The 23,534-nt window shown below is 54.3% G+C and overlaps 1 protein-coding gene and 1 long non-coding RNA gene across 5 annotated transcripts in view; one reads left to right on the top strand and one right to left on the bottom strand.

The window, feature by feature from the left end:
* Positions 1-23,534, bottom strand: part of CTIF (cap binding complex dependent translation initiation factor) — a 321,475-nt gene that overhangs the window by 87,053 nt on the left and 210,888 nt on the right. For 2 of the 3 annotated variants that reach the window (XM_069568499.1, XM_069568500.1), the window contains exons 8-9: positions 16,635-17,127; positions 13,611-13,910 (exon numbers count right to left, since the gene is read on the bottom strand). In XM_069568499.1, coding sequence (XP_069424600.1) covers positions 13,611-13,910; positions 16,635-17,127 — 793 coding nt within the window. The remainder of the gene's footprint in view (positions 1-13,610; positions 13,911-16,634; positions 17,128-23,534) is intronic. The other variant, XM_069568501.1, reaches the window with a different exon arrangement.
* LOC138428162 (uncharacterized) lies at positions 779-18,181 on the top strand. Of its 2 annotated transcripts, none has more exons than XR_011252309.1 (3): positions 779-1,032; positions 12,157-12,260; positions 17,933-18,181. It is a non-coding gene; the product is annotated as an uncharacterized lncRNA (long non-coding RNA). The 2 variants fall into 2 exon arrangements; XR_011252310.1 differs by lacking the exon at positions 779-1,032 and adding an exon at positions 7,636-7,763.

Genomic DNA, 23,534 nt, shown 5'->3' with positions numbered 1-23,534 from the left:
AGGATGAGATGGTTGGATGGCATCACCAACTCAATGGACATGAGTTTGAGTGAACTCTGGGAGTTGGTGATGGACAGGGAGGCCTGGCATGCTGCAGTCCATGGGGTCTCAAAGAGTCAGACACAACTGAGCGACTGAACTGCCCTGTGGGGCAAAGCTCAGGAGGCCAAGATGCTGGGGTGGACTGGGAGGGGCCTGCAGGCAGGTGAGGCCCGCCTTGCGCACTGGCGCGCCCTGCAGGCTGTTTGGCCCACCGGGTGGCCAATGACTCTGGACATTCAACCGGTGGGCTGGAGCGGCCATGACTGGAGACCCCTGCCGGCAGGGAGCGTCTGCTCCTCACTGTTGAACCCACGGGTGGCAGTGGGCAATAACAGGCACCGTGTGTATGCCCCATATGTCTGCTTTCGATTAACAAAGAGGTGAAAGGGACCTTTGAAATTACCTCTAATCTCCCAATTTTATGGGTGAGGAAGCCACGGGCTGGCCTGCCATCATCCAGCTAGAGAAGGGCAGGGCTGGAGTGAGAGTCCGGGAGGCTGCAGTCCAGGCGCCTCCTGCACGGCACCTTCGAGTCCCCCACCTCTGAGCAGCGCCCCATCTTCTCTTCCCACCGCTAGTCTGCACTCAAGTTTCCCAGGCTCTCTCCGGTCCTGGACCCGCATGCACGCAACCTCCATGACCCCAGGGCACCCGCGGGGCGTGGGAGTAGAGAAGGCGGAGCCATGAGCCCTGCCTCGGTGGGGAGACTGACCACGCCTCTGGACCACATGAGGACACAGGCCTGGAGCCAGGCACGATGCCGGCTTCAGACTTTCTGTCTCCTGCTGTACCCCTTGAGGCAGGCCAGAAAAAAAATGTGCCTGGGGGAGGAGGGATGGGGCAGAAGCAGAGGAGGGTTGCTTTGTGAACCTGTGCAGCCCCAGGCATCACAGGTAGCCCTGCCTCTGGTTCCCTGCAGGCCGTAAGGCTGAAGGAAGGGGCAACACTGGCTTTCCTCAAGGCTCAGAAGATAAAGAATCCACCTGCAAGGTAGGAGACCCGGGTTCAATCCCTCAGTCAGGAAGAATCCCTGGAGAAGGGATTGGCTACCCACTCCAGTATTCTTCCCTGGAGAATTCCATGGACAGAGGAGCCTGGCGGGCTACAGTCCATGGAGTCGCGAAAGAGTTGGACACAGCTGAGCGACTAACAAAAAATACGATGTCACCAGTACTAAGTGCATGGGTGTGTGTGGTTAAGTGCGTGGGCAGCATCTCTACACAGCTCTTGGAGGCAGCTGATCCATAGTGAGGGGCTGAGTGGGTCACTCCAGGTGGGCAGCTGGGACCTGACCTCTCCCACGAGGTACTGGACTGGTCCAGAAAGCCAGCGTCTCTCGGCCTCGCGTGCCAGGCCTCATACTATCTGCCTCAGTGAAACCCTGACCCCTGGGGGCCCCCAGCAGCCTGGCCCGGGGCCCCGGATGGTGTGGCGCTCCCTGCCTCCGGTCCCAGACCGACTGGGGTCCAAAGCTGGCAGGGAGCTCCCTAATCTGAAGGTAGAAGCTTTAGTTCTGGATTAAAACAGCCTTGGCCTGAGAGGGTGACCAGTGAGTGCCAGCAAATGAATGGGCCCCCGTGGTGACCGTGACCTGGGGTCATGGCCTGGCTGGGCAGCTTTACCCCAGGGCTCGCTGACACTTGCAGAGCCCCCTGCTGCTGCCTGGGCAGCCTTGGCCAGGCTGCCAGTGCACAACTGCCACCCCACCGCGCTCTCCTGCACAATCATGCCCACTGCCCCCCACTTGGCTGCTCCCACCCTCAAGCCTTTGCTTTGGCTCCTTCCTCCTACTTTCCTCGGTCCACCCAAATCCGGCCTTTCCTTTCATGCCACCTCCTCCAGGAAGTCTTCCCCAGACACCAGCACTTAAAGGGCTTGCCCCCTCCTCTGATTTTCCTAAATTGTTCTCTGGTTGAGCTGGCTTTGCCCTTCCATCAGGCCTCTAAATATCTGATGGAGGCCAGAGGCTCCTGCTTTACTGGGGATTTAACAGTGTTAGGCACTCACACCCAGCAGGGCTTCAACACCAATCTCAGGACCTCCATGCAAGCTCTCGTTGTGGACAGATCCTGAGCTACCTGCACTACTACAGTCTGAACCCTAAACTGTAGCATGACCTGGGGGGCCCTGGGCTTGTGGAAGAAAGCCTGTGTGGGGCCTCTCCTAGGAACCGTGAATGAATGGGATTCATCAAGGGCAAAAGGAAAAACATGATTTTGTGAAATTCAGAAATTCCTGTTGGAGGAGGAGCCTTAAGAGGACACGGACAAAATGGGATGTGTGTCAGTGGATTTAAACAGTGATTACGTCTGTGGGATAAACAGGTGTTAGGGAGCAGGTATGATTACCCTCACTTAATGGAAGAGTAAGTGGAGGGCAGCTAGGACTGACTGAGAGGTGTGCCCAAAGTCACCAGCTGACGCACCAGAACCAGGGTCAGGAGGTAGGTGTTGGACTCTGGGCTTTGTCAACGATTCCTTATGCAACACGGCAGGACGTCATCAAGGGCAAGTTTCTGGAGCCTGCAGGCTGAATTCCAGGTGACTCTGCTTCTAAGTCCACATCAGAGATACTATTCCAATCAGACTATTTTCAACACCCAGAGTAATGCAGTGACTGTTGTCTGATGGGGTCAATGGGGAGTGTGGAGCTCCGATGTGCATGCAGCTGCCCAGGAATGCACTGACTCCAATTATAGAGAGATATTCCTAAGCTTTAGCTGGAGCCCAGCCATCCCCGAATACCACCCAAGCCCGCCATCCTTTGGTATTGCCCCTGCTCGGGAGCCGAGCTGGATGGCAGTGCGTGGCAGCAGCGTGGTGGTCCTCTGGGCTCCCTCTGCTTAGTGGTCCTCTGGGACATTATTTGATCCAAGCTGCACTGTCAAGAGTGGGATGATTTGGGAGCAAGGGGCTTCCTGAAGGGGATGAGCTGAACAGCCATCCCTGGCAGGCAGGGGGCCGCAGGGCACTGCTCCTGGCTGGACATACCTGTCTCCATGTTTCCAAGTGACCTGAAGCTTCTTTCCCTCTGAGAACTGGGATATCAAAGGCCACCCAAGGGTCAAGTGAAGCTGGTTCCCTGCAGGTCACAGCCTACTCCCCCTAAGGGGGCCCACCTTCTTCCCAGCACTGCCGGCCGGAACTAGGGTTGAGGAGGGGCCAGGAGGGGCTGGCACTGCTGTTCCTTGAAGACTCAGCATGCTGGGTGGGAGGCAAAAAGGGATGGAGATTCTGGGTGTGCAGAGAGCCCCAATTCTGAACTTCGGGCTCCCAGGGCAGACTCCCTATGCTGATGGTTCTCAGGCTGCAGCAAGAGCTCCGAGCTGGAAGGTGATTTCAAGGGGCCATACAGCCCAGCCCCTGCTTCCTGGCTGAGGGTCACACAACCTCTCTGGGACAGACAGGCCACCCGACAGGGACAGGTCTGGAGCAAGAAGAAACTAGGGGACTTCCCTGGTGACTCAGTGGTGGAGAATTCGTCTGCCAGTGCAGGAGACATGGGTTAGATCCCCGATCCCCAATCTGGGACAATCCCAGATGCAGCGAAGCCACTCAGCCCGTGGGCCACAACTATCGAGCTGTGCTCTAAAGCCCGGGAGCCGCAACTGCTGAAGCCCATGAACCCCAGAGCCTGCGCTCCGCAACAAGAGAAGCCGGAGCGACGAGAAGCCCATAAGTGGAGGCAGCCCCCGCTCTCTGCAGCTGGAGAAAAGCTGAGCAGCAACGAAGACGGGTTGGATCAGTCACAGGAGGCCAATTGGCTAAGGAGTAACTGAAGAATGGGTGAGCCCCCACCTGCGATCTTGCATCACACTCTGCACCCCGGGATGCCTGGTGACCTCTGTCCACTTAAACGGATCCCTTCTTTTATCTTCTAGTGGAGATGGAACCCAGCCACCCTGAAAGCAATGAGTTCAAGACAAGTGTGCCACCCTTGCTGGCTGCTTAAAAAGTTTCCATCCCCCAACCCTCTCTGCCCCACCCCACACTCACTAACTTCCAATAAATCACTCTGCCTCGTGCCAGGCGTCCAGAGCACCGCCAGGGCACATGGGTATGGGCAGAGAAAGTGAGGGAGAGGTATCCACAGCAGTGTGGATGGGGCATCCAGACAAGGGTCAGGGGCACAAGAGGTGAGTCCTGTTCATCCTCCCCGCAGGTGGCCAGGAGTCCATGTGTTTGGTGCCCGCTTTGAAGCCCAGGCTGTGCGTCTTTGGCTGGGAAGCTTCAGTTCAGAGATGCCCAGTGATTTACCTGGGTGGCTCCTGGAGACTCTTGTGCCATGCCTGGCAGAAGGAAGAGGGGTACATCTCCCACGTCAGCCTACTGACCCCCTGCTAGCAACTCTAGATTCCAGCTCCTGAGTGATGGGGGCAGTGGCCAAATGCTACCGTTCTGCCTACCTAGGGCTGGGAGCAGGTCCCTGGAGGAGAGGGAATGAGGCCTGCCACCGCAGTTTGAATCTTTGAGGGGCAGGTCCAAACCACTGTGTGCTTTCCTTATGAAAGCGACAACCATGGTCACTTAAAACCCCTGGTCCTCTATCTACCGGATTTCCAACCATGACACCGTATAACCCAGCATCCAGATCTCCCTAAAGCAGGGCTTTTGTTAACCTCCCTGGGCTTCTAGTCTCTCACCTATGATATGAATGGGTTGGATGGATAATCTATAGCTCCTTCAAGTCTATACTGTTCTATGATTTTTAATCTTAGGAAGTCATGGCTCAACAGTGGCTCCCGAGTTCCACTTCATAAAGTCCAAAGCTTTCTGTTCCATCTTACAGACTTCCTCTGACTCTCCACTTAACACCCTGACCCTGGATTCCAAGTAAGGCGGTATCCTCACTGTCCTTTACTTGGGTCTTGGTTCATACAGTCTCTCCATGAAAAACAGCCTCTGGAACACAGTTAGCAAGTTCCTAAAAAGGTCTATGTAGAATTTTCACAGAATCCAGCAATTCCACGTCTAGATACACATACCCAACATAACTGAAAGCAAGGGCATAAACAGATACATGTATGTGGCATGTTCATGGTGACATAATTCACAACAGCCTGAAGGTGAAACAACCCAAGGGGCCATCCGTGATGGATGAACGAACAGATAAATAAAATGCGGTCCATCCATACCATGCAATAGTATCCAGCCACGAAAAGGAAGGAAAATCTGACGTGAGCTACCACATGAACGCATCTTGAAGCCATGATGCTAAGCAAGATGAGCCAGACTCAAAAGGACCACTGTGCGGTTTCCACTTACATGCGTAAAGCACAGAGCTGAGAACTCACAGAGACAGAAGGGAGAGGGGGTGGAGGGGGCTGGGAGGTGACTGTAAGGAGGGATGGGACTTCTGACTGGGACGAAGAGAGGTTTCTGGGTGGTTGCTGGGAGTGCAGTGCAGAGCTGCGGTTGCACTGGACACACGCACTTAAAAATGGTTAAGCTGGCCGATTTCGTGTTGCATGTATCTTATTACAAGACAAAGCCAAACCAAAATACCAAGCCCAGCAAGACCTGCTCCCCTCGCCTTCACCTCCCCTGTGAGTCTAGCTCTCCTGACGAGCCTTCCTCACTTCACTTGGGCTCGTGTCTTGGGCCGACCTCCACGCTCCGCCAGCAAGTACAGGGAACATTGGTCTCCCTGGGGGCACTGAGGACCTTGGGTCTGGAGAAGGACCTTGGGCAATCGCTCAGGATGACTTGCTTCTCTTTGAAAGAATGATCCTCTGTCCGCTCCCTGCCCAGGGCCCACCGCTCTCCCTTCTGTGGCGGCTGGGAGCCTTCTCCCCAGGGAGCCGGGGCCGGGGCGGTTAGCAGTTACATAACCTGCAGGGAGATTTGTTTCCATCGGCCCAGGCGGTGCCAGCTTTCCAGCGGCGGCCGCGGCAGGTAGAGGCGCCCTGTCTGGGCCGGGCAGGGCAGCGATGCGGCGATCTGGATGGCTTAGCATAGCTCAGATTCCCGGCGGCGGCTGGGGGCCGGCTGCTCACTGAGCTGCGGGGAAGGAACTGCTGTCTCCTTGCTGGCCTGGCTCTGGGGTGGAGTTGGGGAGGAGGAGCTGGGGGTGAGCTGCCAGCCGGCCAGGGGTGACCCTCTGGGGCCCGGGACACCCGAGCTGCCTTCTCCGATAACCCACTTATCTGCAGGGCCTGCCTCAGCGTGGCAGCTTCAGACAGGGGGAGTGTCCGGCCAAGTCCCATCAGGGGATTTAGCAGGGAAAACGAAGCCCAGGTCGGGGGTGAGGGCGTGCAGGGAAGAGAACACGGCCTGGCAAGGGACACGGGTGATGGGGAAATAATTCCTGACCCCAGGAACGTTCCTCGGCCCAGAGACAGGAGAGCGGGAGCAGGACCTCTGGTGTCCCAGCACCTGCCCACCAGGGCACCTTTGTCCTCATGGGCAGAGGCTCCTGAAAGCAGCCCTTTGATGCTGGCTGAAACCTGCCATGGGTGGACTTGGTGGGACCTTGCCTCTGAGACGAGAAAACCTCAACTGGCAGGCTGCTGTCCTTTCCTCTGCTTATTTTCAGATTAAAAAAAAAAAATCAAAATGCTTTTTTTTTTTTTCCTGTTTGTATCATAGGCTGCCTCTGTCCCGAAGGGCATAATGAAGTTCTAGAAGGGAGCCTTAGATTTAGCCCTTTCAGAAGCCACTGTGCCCATACTGAGTCCGAAAAACTGGCTTTGAGACACCCCAGCTGGATCCTTGAATAAAACTCAGACTTTGGGACAGTGCCCCAGTGACACAAACTAGGGGGAGACGAGAAGGGAGGGTGCATTCACAGAGATGACACACGTGTGGGCCCTGCTGAGCGGCGGTACATAGGAGGTGCTCCAGAAGTGTTTGTTGAGAGGAAGACGTGAGGATGGGAAGCAAGAAGGTAGAAGTTTACTCGTTGCAAAGCAAGTGTGGGCAACAAGGCTGGCCAGAGGCATGGCCAGTCCCTGTTCTGGTTCTGGTCCGGTGGGTGAACAGCCTGGGTACCAGGCAGGTGCTGTTGTCCCCAGTGGGGGAGCTGTGCCCGCCACAGACTCTTATGCAGGTCAAGCTCCAAAGACAGGACATGTGAGGCCAGCCTGCCGGTGCCCACTGTCGGGCAAGGTGTGTGCTACCTCTGCCTGGCCAGTGCAGGGTGCCATTGGAACAACAGTCTTTTTAGAAAAAAGAGGTGTTTTGTGGGCGAGAAGGGAATGGCTAGCCACTCCAGTATTCTTGCCAGGAGAATTCCACGGACAGACGAGCCTGGCTGGGGTCGTAAAGAGTCGGACACGACTGAGTGATTAACACAATAACAAAGTCACCTTCCATGATTGACCCGCGGGGAGAGCGCTCGCGTTGCCTGCTAGCACTTCACTTTCTCCCTCCTGATTTTTTGCAATCGGAGGAGGGGCACTCGGGTGGGTACAGCTCAGGGCTTTGCTCAGGCTCTGGAATGCAGAGAACAATGTGCTTCTCTCCCTGGGTATGCCTGGCTTGGGCCAACAGTAAAATTAGTTTACATGCCTGGAGTGCACATCGGCTCAGCGGTGGGTGTGCAGGGGCGGGGGTGGAGCTCCGGGCCTAGGAAGAGGGTGCAAGGGGAGAGCCCGCCACAGGAAGAACGGCTGTGTGCTTCAACTGGATAAAGCAGACGGGGGCACGAAGTTGTTTCCTTGGATACCCTCAGCCCTCCACTGGCCTGGAAAACCCAGAGACTCGGACAGCATTGGAAATCCGGTGAGATATCTTCTAGGAGCACAGATTTTGAAATCCCCACTGATAGCTTCAAGAGATGGATTTCTGATTTTCCCAACTTTCTGACCCTTATATCCTATTTAGGGGGGTGGTCTGGGAGCCCAGGGTCTTCCCTGGTGGCTCAGACAATAAAGAATCTGCCTGTAATGCAGGAGACCCAGGTTTGATCCCTGGGTTGGGAAGATACCCTAGAGAAGGGAATGGCTACACACTCCAATATTCTTGCTCGGAGAATCCCCATGGACAGAGGAGCCTGGCAAACTACAGTCCATGGGGTCGCAAAGAGTCAGACACAACTGAGTGAGTAACATTTTCATAGGAGCCAAGAGCTTGGGGTGCTGGACTGACCGCCCCCATTCAGCCCCATGACTTGGTAGCCTCACTGAGTCACTGTCCTGTTCCACACACATGGGGGATGGATCCTGCCTTGGAAGCCACCCTGGGGAGAGAATCTCCAGGTTCACACAGAGGAAAGTGCTCAGAAGAGCTGAGAAGCCTGTCTCGCACTAGGAGCTTTGGTACCTAAGACTGATGGCCCTGTGCCTCCCTTCCCCAGGCACTTGCTGAGCATCCACTGTGTACCAGTCATGGTGCCAGGAGCCGGGGACCAAGCATCACACAGCCAGGATTCCTGCCCTCGAGGAACTTACAACTCAGCTGGGAACTTACAACTCAGCTTACAACTCTGGTTAGAACCCTAAGAATCGATGTTGGTCCTTCTCCCTCCCTCCAAAAAAGACTGGGATTGAGAACTCCATATTTTGGGAAAAGAGGAACAACTTTTGATTTTTCTGATACCTCGAGATAACCAGGAGAGAAGGAGGTTCCTTATGGAATGGCCCAGTGCCTTTGCCCAAGCCAGCAAGCATGGGACTAAGACCAGGAGGCAGAGATGGGAGAAATGGGGTATAAGTGGGATGAATGAATCACCTAAGTCTTGAAGATGCAGGTTGTATTTTGATTTACTGATGGGGCAGCCAGACCAGCAAGTCTTGAGTGCCCCAGTTAAAATTACTCCCAGAGACCCTTCAGAGGCCCCACTGAACCCCTGTCACCACCTGATTGAGTTTCTATGTGTCAAAAGCCCCAAACGTGATGCTTAATGGTGACCCAGCCAGAAGCTCTGCAGAACTTATCCATTTTCTAGCTCCAGGTCAGCTTTTTAAGAGGCTGTCTTCTAGAAGTTGCTGGCAGAGAGCAATTTATTTTGAAACCTGGTCACACTCCAGATTCTGATTTTGCCTTGTCTTTTCACAACAGCCCTGCTGTGTTTACGACTTGGTGAGATGAGGTTTTTCTTTTTTTCTTTCCTTCAAAAAAAGGTATCGCCTCCTTCTGTTAGATGTGTTGTTGACAACGGTTGCTAGGGAGAGCAGGGTTCAGTTACAGACACACTGATGCCGGCTCTAATAATACTTTGCTCTGCATAGCTCAGATGCAGACACCTCTTGGCTAAACAGGGCACACACATTTCAACAGAGGAGGGCTTGAACTGATACTGCCCAAGCATATCTCAGCAAAGGAGCACTCTCTGAGCCCGAGCGGAAGGTCCAGGGTGGTGACGGGGCAGTGCTGGGCGGCGGGGGCTCAGGCCTCCAATTCCTGTCATTCCAAAGGTCCCATAAAAAGAGGCTCGCTCATTCTTCACCTCGCAGTGACACCAGAGCCCCCCGCCCCCTCTTGGTACCATGATGATTCCTTGGTAAAGATCGAGGCGGAGTCCTGGTGACTTCCGTAGCCCAGGGGTTATGGGCCGCCCACATTCTCCTAGGAGTCAGAATCCCTCAGTGCACATCTTCTCATGGGTGTGGGACCTTGCGATCAAGCAGCGTGGGAGCCAGGTGGGAAGGGGTGGGGCAAGGGACATGAATCGTCTCCTTAGCTTTACTGATGGCCGAGCCTGGCAACCCCAGGGGGGTTGAAGAGGGAGGCCCTTTTCCTAAAACACGTGATAGGTGCTTCCACAAGAGAAAGGAAAAGGACCCGGGGGATGGAGCTGAGAGCAGAGAGAAACAGGCCCGAGGGAGGGGAGAGGCCGCCCCCAGCTGGCTGACCCGTGAGGGTGGAGGTTTCCCAGGAGGACCCTCAGAACAGCGAAGCGCAGGAGAGAGGTCTCCTACGACGGTCCAAGCCAGCCTCCTTGCTGCACAGAGGGGCACCCGAGGCTGGGCGAGGGGAAGGGATGCGCTCACTTGCCAATGTCTCCTGCTTTTTGGAGCTCTCTCACTAGCTCAGGCTCTGACTCCTTCTCATCACTCAGCAAAGAGCCCAGTACCTGGGACCCATTTCTTGGCTGATTCATGGGGTGATGGGCAAGGCCAACCGGTTCATAAGTGACAATAGTGGCAGAGACAGCGCATCTCTGGAGTCATCTTCCTAACAGGGCACTCTATCACTGCAGACTCAGCTGGGAGGTTCTTCAAGAAAGGGTGCCCAGGCCCATCGCTGTGGAGTCTAACTCAGTCAGTCTGGGGGAGAACCCCCACGTTGGTATGTTTTAAAACGTCTCCCCCTGAGATGCCAAAGAAGAGCTAGGCTGAGAGACAGGGCCCTGAAGAAAACCTGGTGCCTGGAACTCCGTATTCCCAGACTGGGTCCCCACTTCTGACATCACACCATTAAAAGGCGTGCATCAGTCGGCCTGCCTGTGAACTTGACCCATCACTACAAACCGTCAGTCATCCAACGTCTTAGTACTCAAAGTGTGGTCCCTGGGCCAGCAGCAGTACCACCATCACCTGGGGGCTTGTTAGAAATGTAGCATCTCAGGTTCTACCCAGATTTCCTGAATCAGAACCTCTATTTATAGACTGTCAAGTGGTTCAAATACAAATACAAGTTTGAGAAGCACTGACATGCATGCCTGGTACCTAACAGACATTTGAGAAATGCCTGTTTAATAAGCAGGATTTTATTTACCAGAATACTACTTAGAAAACAATCACACCTAAGGCAAAAAGACTCAGTTTAGATGTGAAAACTGAAGATGATTTCTGAGCCATGGGACTGGCACTGTCAGAGCTCCTCATGAGGGTGGTGCTTTTGGGTTCCCTGAGATGACAAAGCTGAATTTGGCTGTGAGGGGTGAAAGGTCCTTTGACCCTTCCCTGGGTTCGCTCTCACTTCGCTCTCCTTGGGGGCTGCGTCCCAGCTTGGCAGGTAGCCCACACTCCACGCCAACGTCCCCGACATCAGAGCCTGCCCGTCTCCTCTGGGGCTGCCAGCTCCCGCTGCCAAAGCCCAGACAGTGAAAGCGCTCGGCCAAGGAGGGCAAAACATCCAAAGACAGCTGCTGGGAGCTGTGTTCACAGGGCGCCTTACAGCCTGTCCACTTTGTAGCCAGCATCATGCAGCCAGCATCACTAAGCCAGATCTCAGAACCTGTACATGGAGGGAGCGGTGAAACCTCGCCACGTGAAGGGCATCTCGGGGCGGTTGAACTGAACTGCGGGCTGCTTGGGGATCCAGAGACAGTGGACCCTGAGTGCGTGCAGCTGAGTATGAACCTCAGAGGAGAAAGGCTGGGGGCGGGGGGGGGGTGCGGGGGGCGGGGGGGAAGGTGCTGGGGCCCAGGGAAGGGATACAAATCAGGTTTGCCAGAGAATGAAAGCAGGTGAAAAGAGACACTCCTGTGGGTCACGAGGAAACTGGGGTTTGATGAGTTATGCCTCCTGCTCTCTTTTCTTGAGCCTTGTGGGTCTGGGGTGGTGAATGGCATGAGTGATGCTGCCTGGAAAGCCTACTCCAACCCAGCAGTTCCTCAGCAGCAGAGGAGCAGGGCCCGATAGGCCGGGTCTCGTAACAGGGGGTGTGCCAGGAGTCTAGCACACCCAGCCCACCTTCCGTGGGGGCCAAGGGGCCTTGAACCACAACCCAGGAGGCCTGAGGGTCCAGCCCCAGCCCTCTGGTTACACACTTCAAGGAGCTCCCTCTTACACTTAAGCCGAGGCTGCAAGGGATGAAGGGGGCAGTGGGGGCCAAGGGGACACTGTGAACCTGCTGGCCTAAGACAGTCCACTTCTCTGGGAACGGAGAGGTTGGGGGTAGGGGGCCAAAGGGCTCTGACTGAGGCTGAGCACGTCCCAGTGCGGATGCTCTGCCGGACACTGTGAGTAAGGCCGCTCTAACTGCGGGTCATTGGAAGAGAAGCCTGACCCGGGCAGGATCTCAGGTGACCCCTGCAGCCAGCTGTCCTTCCCAGCTGGACGCCTCTCATCCCGCGCCCTGTATGTGTGTCCACCGCGGGCGCCGGCTGGTTACGCAGAGCTGGCAACCACCGTCAGAAGTCTTGCCCTATCCTGGCCCTTCTCTTCACAAAAGCCAAGGCCAAAGGTCGATCTGTCCCTGACCATCCCCCCCACTCCACCCCCTCCAGGCCTGGCCGTACGTGGCAGACAGGCTGCTCCCTGCCATCACCCTCCACACTCTCCCAGGACATTCCGGCCCACGAGGAACATGCCCGACGTGCAAATCCCTCAGGTAATGCGGGAATTCGTCACCGGGGAGCGTGGGCGATCCAGGAATGGGAACCTGATCGGGGCTGCGAGCTGGACAGAAGCAGCCCGGGCTGGCCAGCGCAGCTCGGGTTGCAGTGAGCAGTCGCCCTGGGAAGACGGGAGGGCGGCGGGATGGAGCCCACGGGCAGCCTTCGGAGGGGGCTCCTCCCTCCCTGTTCCTGGGGAAGGGACGGCCGAGACTGCGAAATCAGGTGGCTAAGACCAGGGTGACCACATGTCCTGGTCGACACCGGGAGGGGCCTAGGCCTGATGATGAATACAGCCCCTGACTCTCAGAAACGTCACGGTTCGGATGATCTATTACATGGTCACCATCCTTAAGAAAGACCTGCAGGTATTTCCTCCGGCTCTGTGATCCTACTTCTGGAACTTTCAAGCTCCTGTTTTACCCTACCTGGGCTGAAACTCAATGCATATCTCAACCCGTCTAAGGTACAGAGGAGGAGCAGAGATGACTTTTTTCCCCAGCCAAGAGTCTCCAAGGACAGTCCCAGGCCTGGCACGGCCGCCATCCTATGCCACCTGCTGCCTCTTCACGATGCCACCAGAGCTGGGACCGGTTCCCTTGTGACCACGGTGAAGAGAGACAGCCTTCAGCTCCCCACCTGGGAGATCACACAACCCTGCACTCAGTTTAAGAGCCCATGCCCATCACACACCCCAGTAAAACCATCGCTGGACATCGGCACCCACAGAGGAAGGAAGGGGAGGGGAAGGATTAAGCTCTCCGGGTAGAGGGGCTTGGAGTGGGGAGGCACCAAGAAACGAGACGGCCTTTGACCTCTCTCTGCCCCAGAAGAGGTTTCAAGAACCCAGGCGTGTCAGCAGACAGACCGCAGCTTCGCAACTCAAAGCCCTTTTGCTATATGCCTTTTGCTGAGACCTATCTCAGCACCATCTACAAGCCGTGCATCACTGCAGGGCCTGGGGGTGGTCCTGGGGGGGAGGAGAAGGAAAAGAAAAGTCCATGGCACATTGTGTGTCTGCTGGGAGGGGACACGGAGAGGTCAAAGCACAGAATGGGTCTAATACAAGAGGAAGCCCTCTTATCATGGAAACAGAGGGGAAGGCTGGTTACACACGAAGCACCTATAAAATTATATTGGTCCATCGTAACCATGGAGCCCTCACACAAACACACGCAAATCTGGCCACTCATCCCTTGCCCTCTGAGTGCCTTTTTATTTTCTATAATTAATCGGGCAAGGGTGGAACTCGGGAGCAGTCCGACCGTGGTCAGAATCTGCAGCCCTCTCTCCAGAGCTGGCCCTCGGCGGGCGGGGCGGGAGGCGCAGCTGTTGGCGCCCGTTACCTGCAGCATGTTGAGCAGCAGGCTGCGGAACTTGGTCCCCTCCACCATGAAGAGCGCCATCTTGTCGCAGAGCTTGGCGGCCGTGAAGGCGAAGCTGCGGTCAGACACGGCCTTCTGGTAGATGGTGCGCACGATCTCCCCCAGCATCTCCTCCGAGTTGGTGGAGTTCTGGGCCTCCTCCATGAAGGTGGTGAGCTTGGCGTCCACGTCGCTGCTGTTGTTCCGCATGCTGTTCAGAATCTCAATCAACTTGTCCATCTTGTTCTGCTGAGGGCTGGTGGTCTCCACAGCCACTTCATCCTGGTGGGGGTGGAGGGGGGAGGCGTAGGGGACAAATCGAGTGGTGCCTGAGTGGGGCCCGGGTTTCCGCTGAGGGTTTCCAGGTTTCCATGCAGGGAGGGCTGTCATCCTCAGAAAGGACCCGTGCCACTTCTAGAACCGGCGGTCTGATCCCCTTGGGACCCGACCTCCACCAAGGACCCTTGGGCCCCAGGCTCCCTGTTCCCCCTCTGCTCGGCCCCTGTGATGCCCTGAGTGGATCCTGTTTTTGTGAGCTCTAGCTCTTAACCAGGTTTCTCATATACATTGGCTTGGTTTGTTGGGTCTACCTGTCCATCAGATGTCTCAATGTAGAGATGATTTAATCGGCCTTATTAAAGAATAAGTAAACTAACAGATAAGAAATTGGGCCAAGAGAAAACAAGGGTAGGAAGAGTAGGTCAGGAAGGAGGTGGCATCCCAAATGCCTGCTGTGTTGGTTAAAGGTACCCACAGAGCGGCTACACCTAGTCCTCCAGACTCTCGGCTCTGGACTCGTGATGGACTTCAGCCCGAGGACTGTCATGCTCTCTGGGTACAGGGAGCCCTGTGACACAGCCTTGGCATTGTGTGCTGGCTTTTTACAAGTACTGCACACTAAGGAATCCTCCGAAGTGCTGCGGAAACAACTGGCACTTCCCGGAGGGAAATTTCAGATGAAAAACCCTACACCCACTAGAGGTTTCACTATAACTGGGACCAGACCTGCGCTGCACGAGGAAGAAAATGGATCCGACAGTCTCAGAAGTATGTACTCAAACACAGGAGACTGGTGGCCACAAGCGATGGACCTAACTGCTGGGATGTGAAACTAGGGTTGAAGGGCAGGGTCAGGGACACAGAGGGGCACCCATGTTTGCCATTCTGTCATCAACAGAAAAATCCTGGGCGGGAGGCTCAGCCCGGGGCTCTTGAACCTAGTCTCTATCTCTAGTTGGATGGCTCTGGGAAGTGGCTTCACTCCCTGGGCTTCATTTTCCTCCCAGATACATGAGATTAGATTAGATGGTCTATATAGCTTTCTTTGAGTCCTGCCATTGCCCCAGCCCACGTCCTCGTGATCCAGGAGTTCAGGAGGCTGGACCTGAGGGCAGTCTTTGCAGCTGAAATACGGGCATCACGGATCTACCTTATCTGTTCTCTCTCTCTCTTCCTGCCCCATCCCAACCACGGGCAGGAATAGTGGTCGGTATATAGAATAATCACCCACAAGGGTCTTCTGACAGGTTATGACATTTGACCTTCAGTCTGTCTACAAGGCAGTATTACACCACTGTGTGACACCCATTTTACAGATGGGCACACTGGGGGCACAGAGAGGCGAGGTGGCTTGCCCAAGGCCACCTAGTCAATCAAAGGCAGAGTGAGGACCCAGCTAGTTTGCTTGACTCTAAAGCCCGTGTTGTTTCGCTCTGTGGCACCACGGCTGCATTTAGCAGAACCGAAGAGAACTTAGCAATTCTCTCTCTGGCTGGATTGGAGCAATCTGTCCAGGAAAGTCTTCAGGCAGAGACCACACACGGTGTACACTTGAGAACCTCTCCAGGCTCCTACCTTTGGGACGTAAGGAAATGAAGGATGCTTTTCTCCAGGACCTCACAGTGCCTGCCCTGTGGGGAGTATGGGTGGGCACTCAGGGCTGTAAGGGATGCCAGGAGCAGCATGTCAGCTTCAGGAATTGAGCGGGGAAGAGGTCTGACCTGCCTTGTACTGATTGGGTGTGGACCTGGCCCTCGGAGGTGAAAGTTGGAGGAGAAAAGGCAGGAGAGAAGGGCTGGGGAGAAGCCCGGAACTTTGAGGTCCGCAGAAGCCCCACAAGGAGGACTCCACGTAGTCTCCCCATGCCTGGGAAAGCTGGGGGCAAGCTGGCCTTTCCTGGGAATACTTCTTCTCCAAGGTGACCTTACACCCATGGCTGGGGACAGGGAGCCAGGGTGAGCAGAGTGGACCCAATGCTGCCAGGGACAGAGCCCCCGCTCTCCTCTGGAGGCTTGGGGCATCTCTTCCTGAATGTGTGAACCAAGCTCTGCAGGCCAGGGCAGGAGGAGGGTGAGGAATGAGAGCTCATTCCAAATTTAAGGAGGCCCTCCTTCTCAGGGCCATGCCCATGCAGGATGGGCACCTAAGCGATACTGAGAGTGAGTGCCTCCTTAAATCTCCCCCCTCCCCTCCCCCTGCTGCTGGTTGTTGGGGATGGGGAGTGGCAAGGCTGAAGCCAGCCTGCTGCACTCTGTCCAGCTCACCTTTGCTCTCCCCTGGCAGGAAGCACAGCCTGGCTGGTACTCATCTTGGGGAGAAGCATTCTTATCTCATAGGCTCTGTGTTTCCCCCAGATGCCCTTTAGCACTAACAGGCCGGCATCCGCCCCCAGATAATGCTGGGTGGGGGGATACCAGGCCTTCTCTGCCACCCTCCTGGCCACCTGGAGGCACATGCCTCTTCCCCCACCCTCCCTTCTCAGGCTGGGGACTGGTACCAGGTGTCCAGCTGAGCCTCCTGGAGGGTGGAATGTGCTGGAGGGAGTTCACATGCAGAGCTGGCCATAGGTCTGCCTTCTGCAGACCAGGGCTCTCTCGGGCAGCAGACAGCAGGTGCTGGTCTCTGCCTCCACAAGGCTCCCCAGGCCCACACCCCCAAGCCCTTCCACCCAGGTGCCTACCTCGTGCTGTCCTCCCTGGTGCAAGAGAACAAGGAAAATTCAATTACCGGTACCTTTTCTTTCAGCCTTCGCCGCAGCCTGTCTTTGGAAGACTGGAGCAGGGTAATTTTGGGGCGCTCCCCGCCGCGCTCGGGAATAATACTGTCTTTAAGCTTTGTCTCGGCCTCTGGACACCCTGGCTGCAGCAGGGTGAGCCTCTCGGAAGCCGCTAGGGCCAGGGCATCAGGGCTGCGGGGGGACTCGAGGCCGCCGTGCCCAGCGTCCCCCAGGGCATCCTCGAGTCTGGGGCCCTCCGTGGGCACGGTCTCTTTGGCGTTGCGGTGGGCGCCTGCCTTCCCCTTGTCGCCAGAAGGATGCTCCATGTTGCTGTGGTGCCAGCGCCGGTTCTGGCTGTAGCCGTGGTGGCTGGACCTCCCTGAGGGGTGGGGCGCCGAGCCCCCCTGGTAGGATTTCTGGTGGTCCCTGTTGTGTTTGGCACTGCCCGGCGGGTGGTCACCGTGCTGTTGGGGCTTGTTCCCTCCTGGGGGTCTCTGCTGCCGCCTGCCAAAGGGGAAAGACAAGAGAGGGTCACTGGGGGCCAGAGTCCCTATGTCCAAATACCTACAGAGGAATTCATTTCTTCATTCCTTCAGTACTCTCACTGAAGGCCTCCTAGGCACCAGGCTCTGCAATGGGGCCTGGGGTTACAGGAGAGAATATGACAGATAGGTCCCTATGATCACTCAGGATTTAAGTCAACTCTTGACTTAAAATAAGTGTTTTATTCCCTTATTAGAATATGCATTAATACATGTGTAGGAAACAAAATTAAAGTGATACAATTAGAGTAGACAGCGAACCCTCCTGACTGTCCCCAGATACCCCACTATATTTCTTGCCGCAACCATTCCCATTTTGTGAACACATTCTATGCGTGCTGCAGTAAAGATGTCCACACAGAACTGCACTGGACAGTGAAAGTCGCTCAGTTGTGTCCGACTCTTACAGTCCAACTATACAGTCCATGGAATTCTCCAGGCCAGAATACTGGAGTGAGTAGCCTTTCCCTTCTCCAGGGGACCTTCCCAACCCAGGGATCGAACCCAGGTCTGCCGCCTTGCAGGTGGATTCTTTACCAGCTGAGCCACAAGGGAAGCTTCAGCTAACAAGCATTCTATTAATGATGTTTTAACCATCATGGCCCGTGAACAGTTATACCATTTGTTAAACAACCTTTCTTTAGGTACACTGACATTTTCACCCCCAAGCCATGAACAAAATATGCTATAAGAAGACTTCCCTGGTGGTCTAGTGGTTAACAATCTGCCTGCCAATGCAGGGAACACGGGTTCAATCCCTATTCCAGGAAGAAGCCACATGTCACGGAGCAACTTAGTCTGTGCACCACAGTCGTGAGCCTGTGAGCTGAAACTACGGAAGCCTGAATGCCCTTGTGAGCTCTGCAACAAGGGAAGCCACCGGCGTGAGAACCCTGTGCGACTAGAGAGCAGCCACCCCACTAACCGCCGCAACTAGAGGAAGTCTGTGCAGGAACAAAGACCCAAACGAAGCCAAACATAAATAAATAAACAATTTTTTAAAATGCTATAAGAAATTATTACAGGCTGAACTGTGTTCCCTCCAAATTCGTATGTTGAAGCCTCAACCCCTGGGACCTCAGAATGTGACTGCATTTGGAGTGAGGGCCTTTAAAGTTGTGACTAAGTTAAAATGGAGCTGTTAGGGTGGGCCTCAATCTATTGCTATCACGTTATGGCAGCCTGAGCCTTGGGCTTCAGACGTGATATTTAACACAGTAGTTTTTGGCAAACAGGCTCACTGATTTACTTGACACTTTCAAAGCAGAGAGTCTCATCCTTGAGTAAGTGAAAGCCACTCAGTCATTGTAACCCCATGGACTATACAGTCCATGGAATTCTCTAGGCCAGAATACTGGAATGGATTAGCCTTTCCCTTCTCCAGGGGATCTTCCCAACCCAGGGATCGAACCTTGTGTGGAGTCGGGGCCGGAACCTGAGGATTCCTCTCCAGTGCTGACATGGATCTTGGGGTACTTCTGGAGTCTCTACAGGGGAGTCAGTCCTTGTCTCGAGTGGGGGCATGCATGTCCGCTTTCCTCCCGAGCTGTAGCAGCAGTGTCACGCTTCGCGTCACGTTGATCTAGGGATCTGTGGCTTTCACTCGAGGCTTTCCCACAAGGCTTTCCCACAGGGCTGTCCCACGTGCCACCGTGGTGTGAGTCGATCCTCGGCGTGAAAGTCGAGGCAGTGCAGGGAAAACAGGTTCCTCTGGAATGGACTGAGACACTTTATATATTTTTCTTTTGGTGTATCAAGAGGGTTTGGAGTTGCTCTTTGAAGCATTTTTATGCTGCTCTGTCACACAATTCTAACATTTCTGTTATTTCGGTATTGACATGTATTGTCTTTTCATGGCTGCAGACACTGTCCCAGTGATTCTGGAGCCCAGGAAAATAAAGTCTGTCACTGTTTCCATTTTTTCCCCTTCTGTTTGCCCTGCAGTGATAAGACTGGATGACATGATCTTAGTTTTTTTGAATGCTGACTTTCAAGCCAGCTTTTTCATTGTCCTCTTTCACCCTCAGCAAGAGGCTCTTCAGTTCCTCTTTACTTTCTGCCATTAGAGTAATATATGCATATCTGAGGCTTTTGATATTTCTCCTGGCAATCTTTAATTCCAGCTTGTAATTCATCCAGCCTTGCATTTCACACGATGTACTCTGCATAAAAGTTAAATAAGTAGGGGAACACTATACAGATTTGTAGTACTCCTTTTCCAATTTTGAATCAACCAGTTATTCCATGTCCAGTCCTAACTGTTGCTTCTTGATCCACATACAGCTTTCTCAGGAGACAGGTAAGGTGGTATAGTATTCTCATCTCTTCAAGAATTTCCCACAGTTTGTTGTGATCCACACAGTCAAAGGCTTTAGTGTAGTCAATGAAGCAGATATTTTTCTGAAATTCTCTTGCTTTCTCCATGATCCAGTGAACGCTGGCAATTTGGTCTCTGGTTCCTCTGCCTTTTCTAAACTCAGTTTGTACATCTAGAAGCTCTTGGTTCATGAATTGCTAAAGCCTAGGTTGAAGGATTTTGAGCATAAGTTTGCTAGCATGTGAAATGAGTGCAACTGAACAGTATTTGAACATTCTTTGGCACTGCCTTTCTTTGGGACTGGAATGAAAACTGACCTTTTCTATTCCTGCGGCCACTGCTGGGTTTTCCGAATTTGCTGACATATTGAAGGCACCACTTAAACGGCGTCATCTTTTATGATTTTAAATAGCTACTTTACACTGATTGACCTTTTTTCCTTCCACTCTCTTTGTTCTTTGAGTGTGAGTAATTTTTAAGCCCAGAGAAGAACCTTGGAAATTCCCTGGCAGATAATGCTTGATTCTCACAACTTCTGTCATCCTTATTTAGAATTTTTGTGCTGCCTGCAGCTATGGCCCCAAAGAATGCCCCCCAAAGGACGGTTGACCAAGGCCTTCTCAGGATCTGTCTTGAAACTGGCTTCCCACTTGCTGTATCAGGAATTCCCCTCTCTCTGCCCAGCATCCTCCCAGTCCTCCTCCCCACCTCTCAAAAAAATCCCACCTCTTTCCACCCAGAGGAGAAAGGAGGTAATTTCTACATGGTAGTCAAGATCCTAGAAAGAAATCAGCCTAGGTCTTGCAGAGCTTCTGCTACTGTTTTCTGGAAATTGTGTGGGGCCTGGAACTCCATGTTCTGGTTCAAAAAACCTTGGAAGGACTTCCCTGGTGGTCCAGTGGTTAAGAATCTGCCTTGCAATGCAGGGGACTCAGGTCTGATCATTGGTTGGGGAACTAAGATCCCACATGCCACAGGGCAACTAAGCCACAACTACTGACCCTGCCTGCCGCAACTACAGAGGCTGTGTGCTCCAGTGAAGATCCTTCGTGCTGCAACTAAGACCCAATGCAGCCAAATAAAAAAAAATTAAAAAGATCTTGGAGCCAGCCAGTCCTGTCAACAAAGCAATGACCAGGAAGAATGTCCCAGGTTGCTGAGCACCAGTGGGTGTTCTCAGACTCACTCTGCCTGAGTGGCAGCTCCTTTGTACACGTGGAGTGATGTCTGCAGGAGGGAAGGAGAGGCTTGGGGGTCCACCTTTGAGAGTCTGCTCCTAAATGCGGAGACAAGACTTATGAATGCAAAAGGAGGTGGGCTGCTATGGGGCTGGATGGCAAAAGAGGTTGGCTGGGTGGCCCCTAGGAGGGCAGGGAAGGTGTCCCTGGAGGAGGGGCACAGGGCACGGAGCCCCTTTTCCTGCTTAGTTTTCAGGGTTAGTGACTGTTGGGACTGGTCTCTATGTGCTGGTCAGGCAAGAACCTTTCTTCCCATTTTACAGATAAGGCAACTGAGGCTCACTGAAGAGAAGCCCCACAGCAGAGGGCCTCGCAGAGGCTCTCAGGAGTGTGTCCAGCCAAGCTGGCAGGTCACAGTTCCCAAGCGTCCACCCTCCTGTCTCCCATGTGCCCTGAGATTCAGCCCCTTCAGTAGAGAAGGGCTGAGCTACCATGGAGACCCGCCCTGCCGATGACCCCACGAGGCCCATGTCGTTGGCCTGGGAACAGACTGAGAGGGCCTTAGCCCAAGGACCAGACTTGGGGCTGGGCCTCGGGCTCCAACAATGGAGGCCCAGCTCCCCGGCTCTGGCCATTCACAAATATTTGTCAGCGGTCGCTGGCTGAGCCAGCCAAAACCAACTCCTCTCTTCTGTTTGCTGGCCCTGGGTTTCGTCGATACCTTCTTTCAGGGGCCAGCTGGCGGCTCCCCATGAAACCTGTGGGTTTAGGTTTGGCTGATCCGGGATGAGCCGCTGTTGCTCCCAGCGGCGAGGAAGGAAGCCGCATTTGGTCTCTGATCCCCGGATATGTGGGTCCGGGTTTTGGAGACGTATCAGACTGCAGCCGTGCCAGCCAGAAAGGGCAGAAATCCTCCTCAGGACTTCTGCTCAGGATGTTCGAATCTCGCGGTGAGGGGTAGCTTTCCCTGGTTGCGGGGCGGGGAGGCGGGGGGCAGGGGGCGTGGCTTAGGAGATAAGATTAATATTCCATTTGCGCTCCTGGCAACACCCGCTGTTAGGAAAATAATGCTTTTTTTTTTTTTTTTGCGAATGGAAATTGTCAGTATGTTTTTTCCATCACTCATTTAGTTTATTCTTTCTTTTTTGGGTTCTGAAATCAGATGTCTTATTTCACTCTCAGACTGCTCTCTTTTATTAAGAAGAAGAAAAAAAAGTTCTCGGAAGACCACAGCTGCATTTTGCGAGGTGGGTGTATGAAGAATAACTTCAGATTTTGTTTTTAAAAACGACTTTAACAGCAGTCCGAAGGCAGACAAACGTCTCTCTGTTCATTTTTTATTTCATAATCTTTCCCAACGAGATATTCGGAGGGCCACCGACTTATTATGGTTCTCACAATGTCGGACACTTCACCACATAATTTGTAGGTCTGCTTAAAAATTTCTGAAAGCAAAATTCCAAGGGCAAGCGGTTGGAAAACTATGCACGGGCTCGTATTTCTTGCCTTCAGAAAAAGTGATGACTGCTCATTACTAGCTCAGGCGCCTCCAGTCCTGCCCACCTACACACGCCCCACACGGCCCCACCTCCTCTGCCCCAGCCCCCTAGCCGAGCAGGGGCTGCGCTGAAATGAGCTCGGCAGGCGGGGCGCGGAAACAAGGGCCGCCCGCCACACACGGCTGCCCCAGTCTGCAGAGAATGGGAAGCTTAGCAAGGAAAAGCATAGAGGAGACGCACTTCCCTCTTCAGGGAGCCAACGGAGGGAGACATGATATTGGTTTAAACCACAATGATCAGAGTAGCCTGCGTTCACTGAGATAACAAACACTCGGGGCTGAAAGAGGTGTTGGAAATCCAGAGTCTGCTCTGCAGGACACTCCTCTGTCTGTCTGTCTGTCTGTCTGTGGGACTACAGCCAGCTCCGAGCCTGGCTCAGGGCGGGGGTGGGGGATGCAGGGCTTCACCCCACTGTGTCTCTGTCCCTAGCAGTACTGGCCTCCAGCTCACAGGTGGCTGTGAAGATATACAGAAGCGCCAGCACCACAGTCTTACGGATGAGAAAGCCAAGGCTCAGAGAGCTTGCTTTGCTCCCCTTCAGGCAGTCCAGCTAGTTAGTGGCAAAGCCTGTCCCGGACCTCGGATGTGTGTTTCTGCTGTCAGGTGCTGCCTGAGACACTGCACGGCCGGATCTCACATGACTATTCTGAGGCCTCAGGAGGTCTCAGGTCTGGAGAACCAGAGCATCACTAGCCACTTAGACAACGGAACCACCTGTAACTGCCATCACCCACAGGGTGCAGGGACCGCAGCACCCTGGCCGGCTCACTCCCGCACCGGGTCCCCTGACAACCCGCGAGCGGCATTGCGTGCTTCAGGAACACTTTTGCCGCCGTGGACGGTCAGCCAAGCTTCAGAGGCTCCCACTCCGGCAGACTGTGGGGCTCCCCTTTCGCTCAAAGTCGGGTAGGAAATGATTCAGGACTGAGGTCCCTGCTTAGCTGAGGCAAAAGTTCATGCAAGGAGCTCAGTCTTCCGTGGAACAGATGGAAAGCTTTAGAAACCAGATGGTCACCTGCCTAAAGGGATGCTTGGAATGGAAGTGAGAGGGTCTGACTCTGGACCCTGAGGCAGAGAAAAGATTTTCCTCACCAACTACAGAACTGAATGAACGAAGGAAGGAAGAGGGGAAAAGGCAGCTTCATTTATTGCTTCATTAATTAAACTTGTTCCGAGATTTGGCTCTGCCTGGAGGTTAAGCAGAGGTATCAATGGGCTTGCCCAAGGCCATGCAGTTCCTGGAACACATTGAGGGAAGCTGGGCTTGCGGGGGGGGGGGGGGGGGGGGGGGGGGCGGGGGGGGGGGCGGTGTGTA

This window comes from Ovis canadensis, chromosome 23 (assembly GCF_042477335.2).
Source record: "Ovis canadensis isolate MfBH-ARS-UI-01 breed Bighorn chromosome 23, ARS-UI_OviCan_v2, whole genome shotgun sequence".
NCBI lineage: Eukaryota > Metazoa > Chordata > Mammalia > Artiodactyla > Bovidae > Ovis > Ovis canadensis.
The sequence above is the reverse complement of the archived record's forward strand: the minus strand, read 5'-3'. Positions and strand labels throughout refer to the sequence as shown.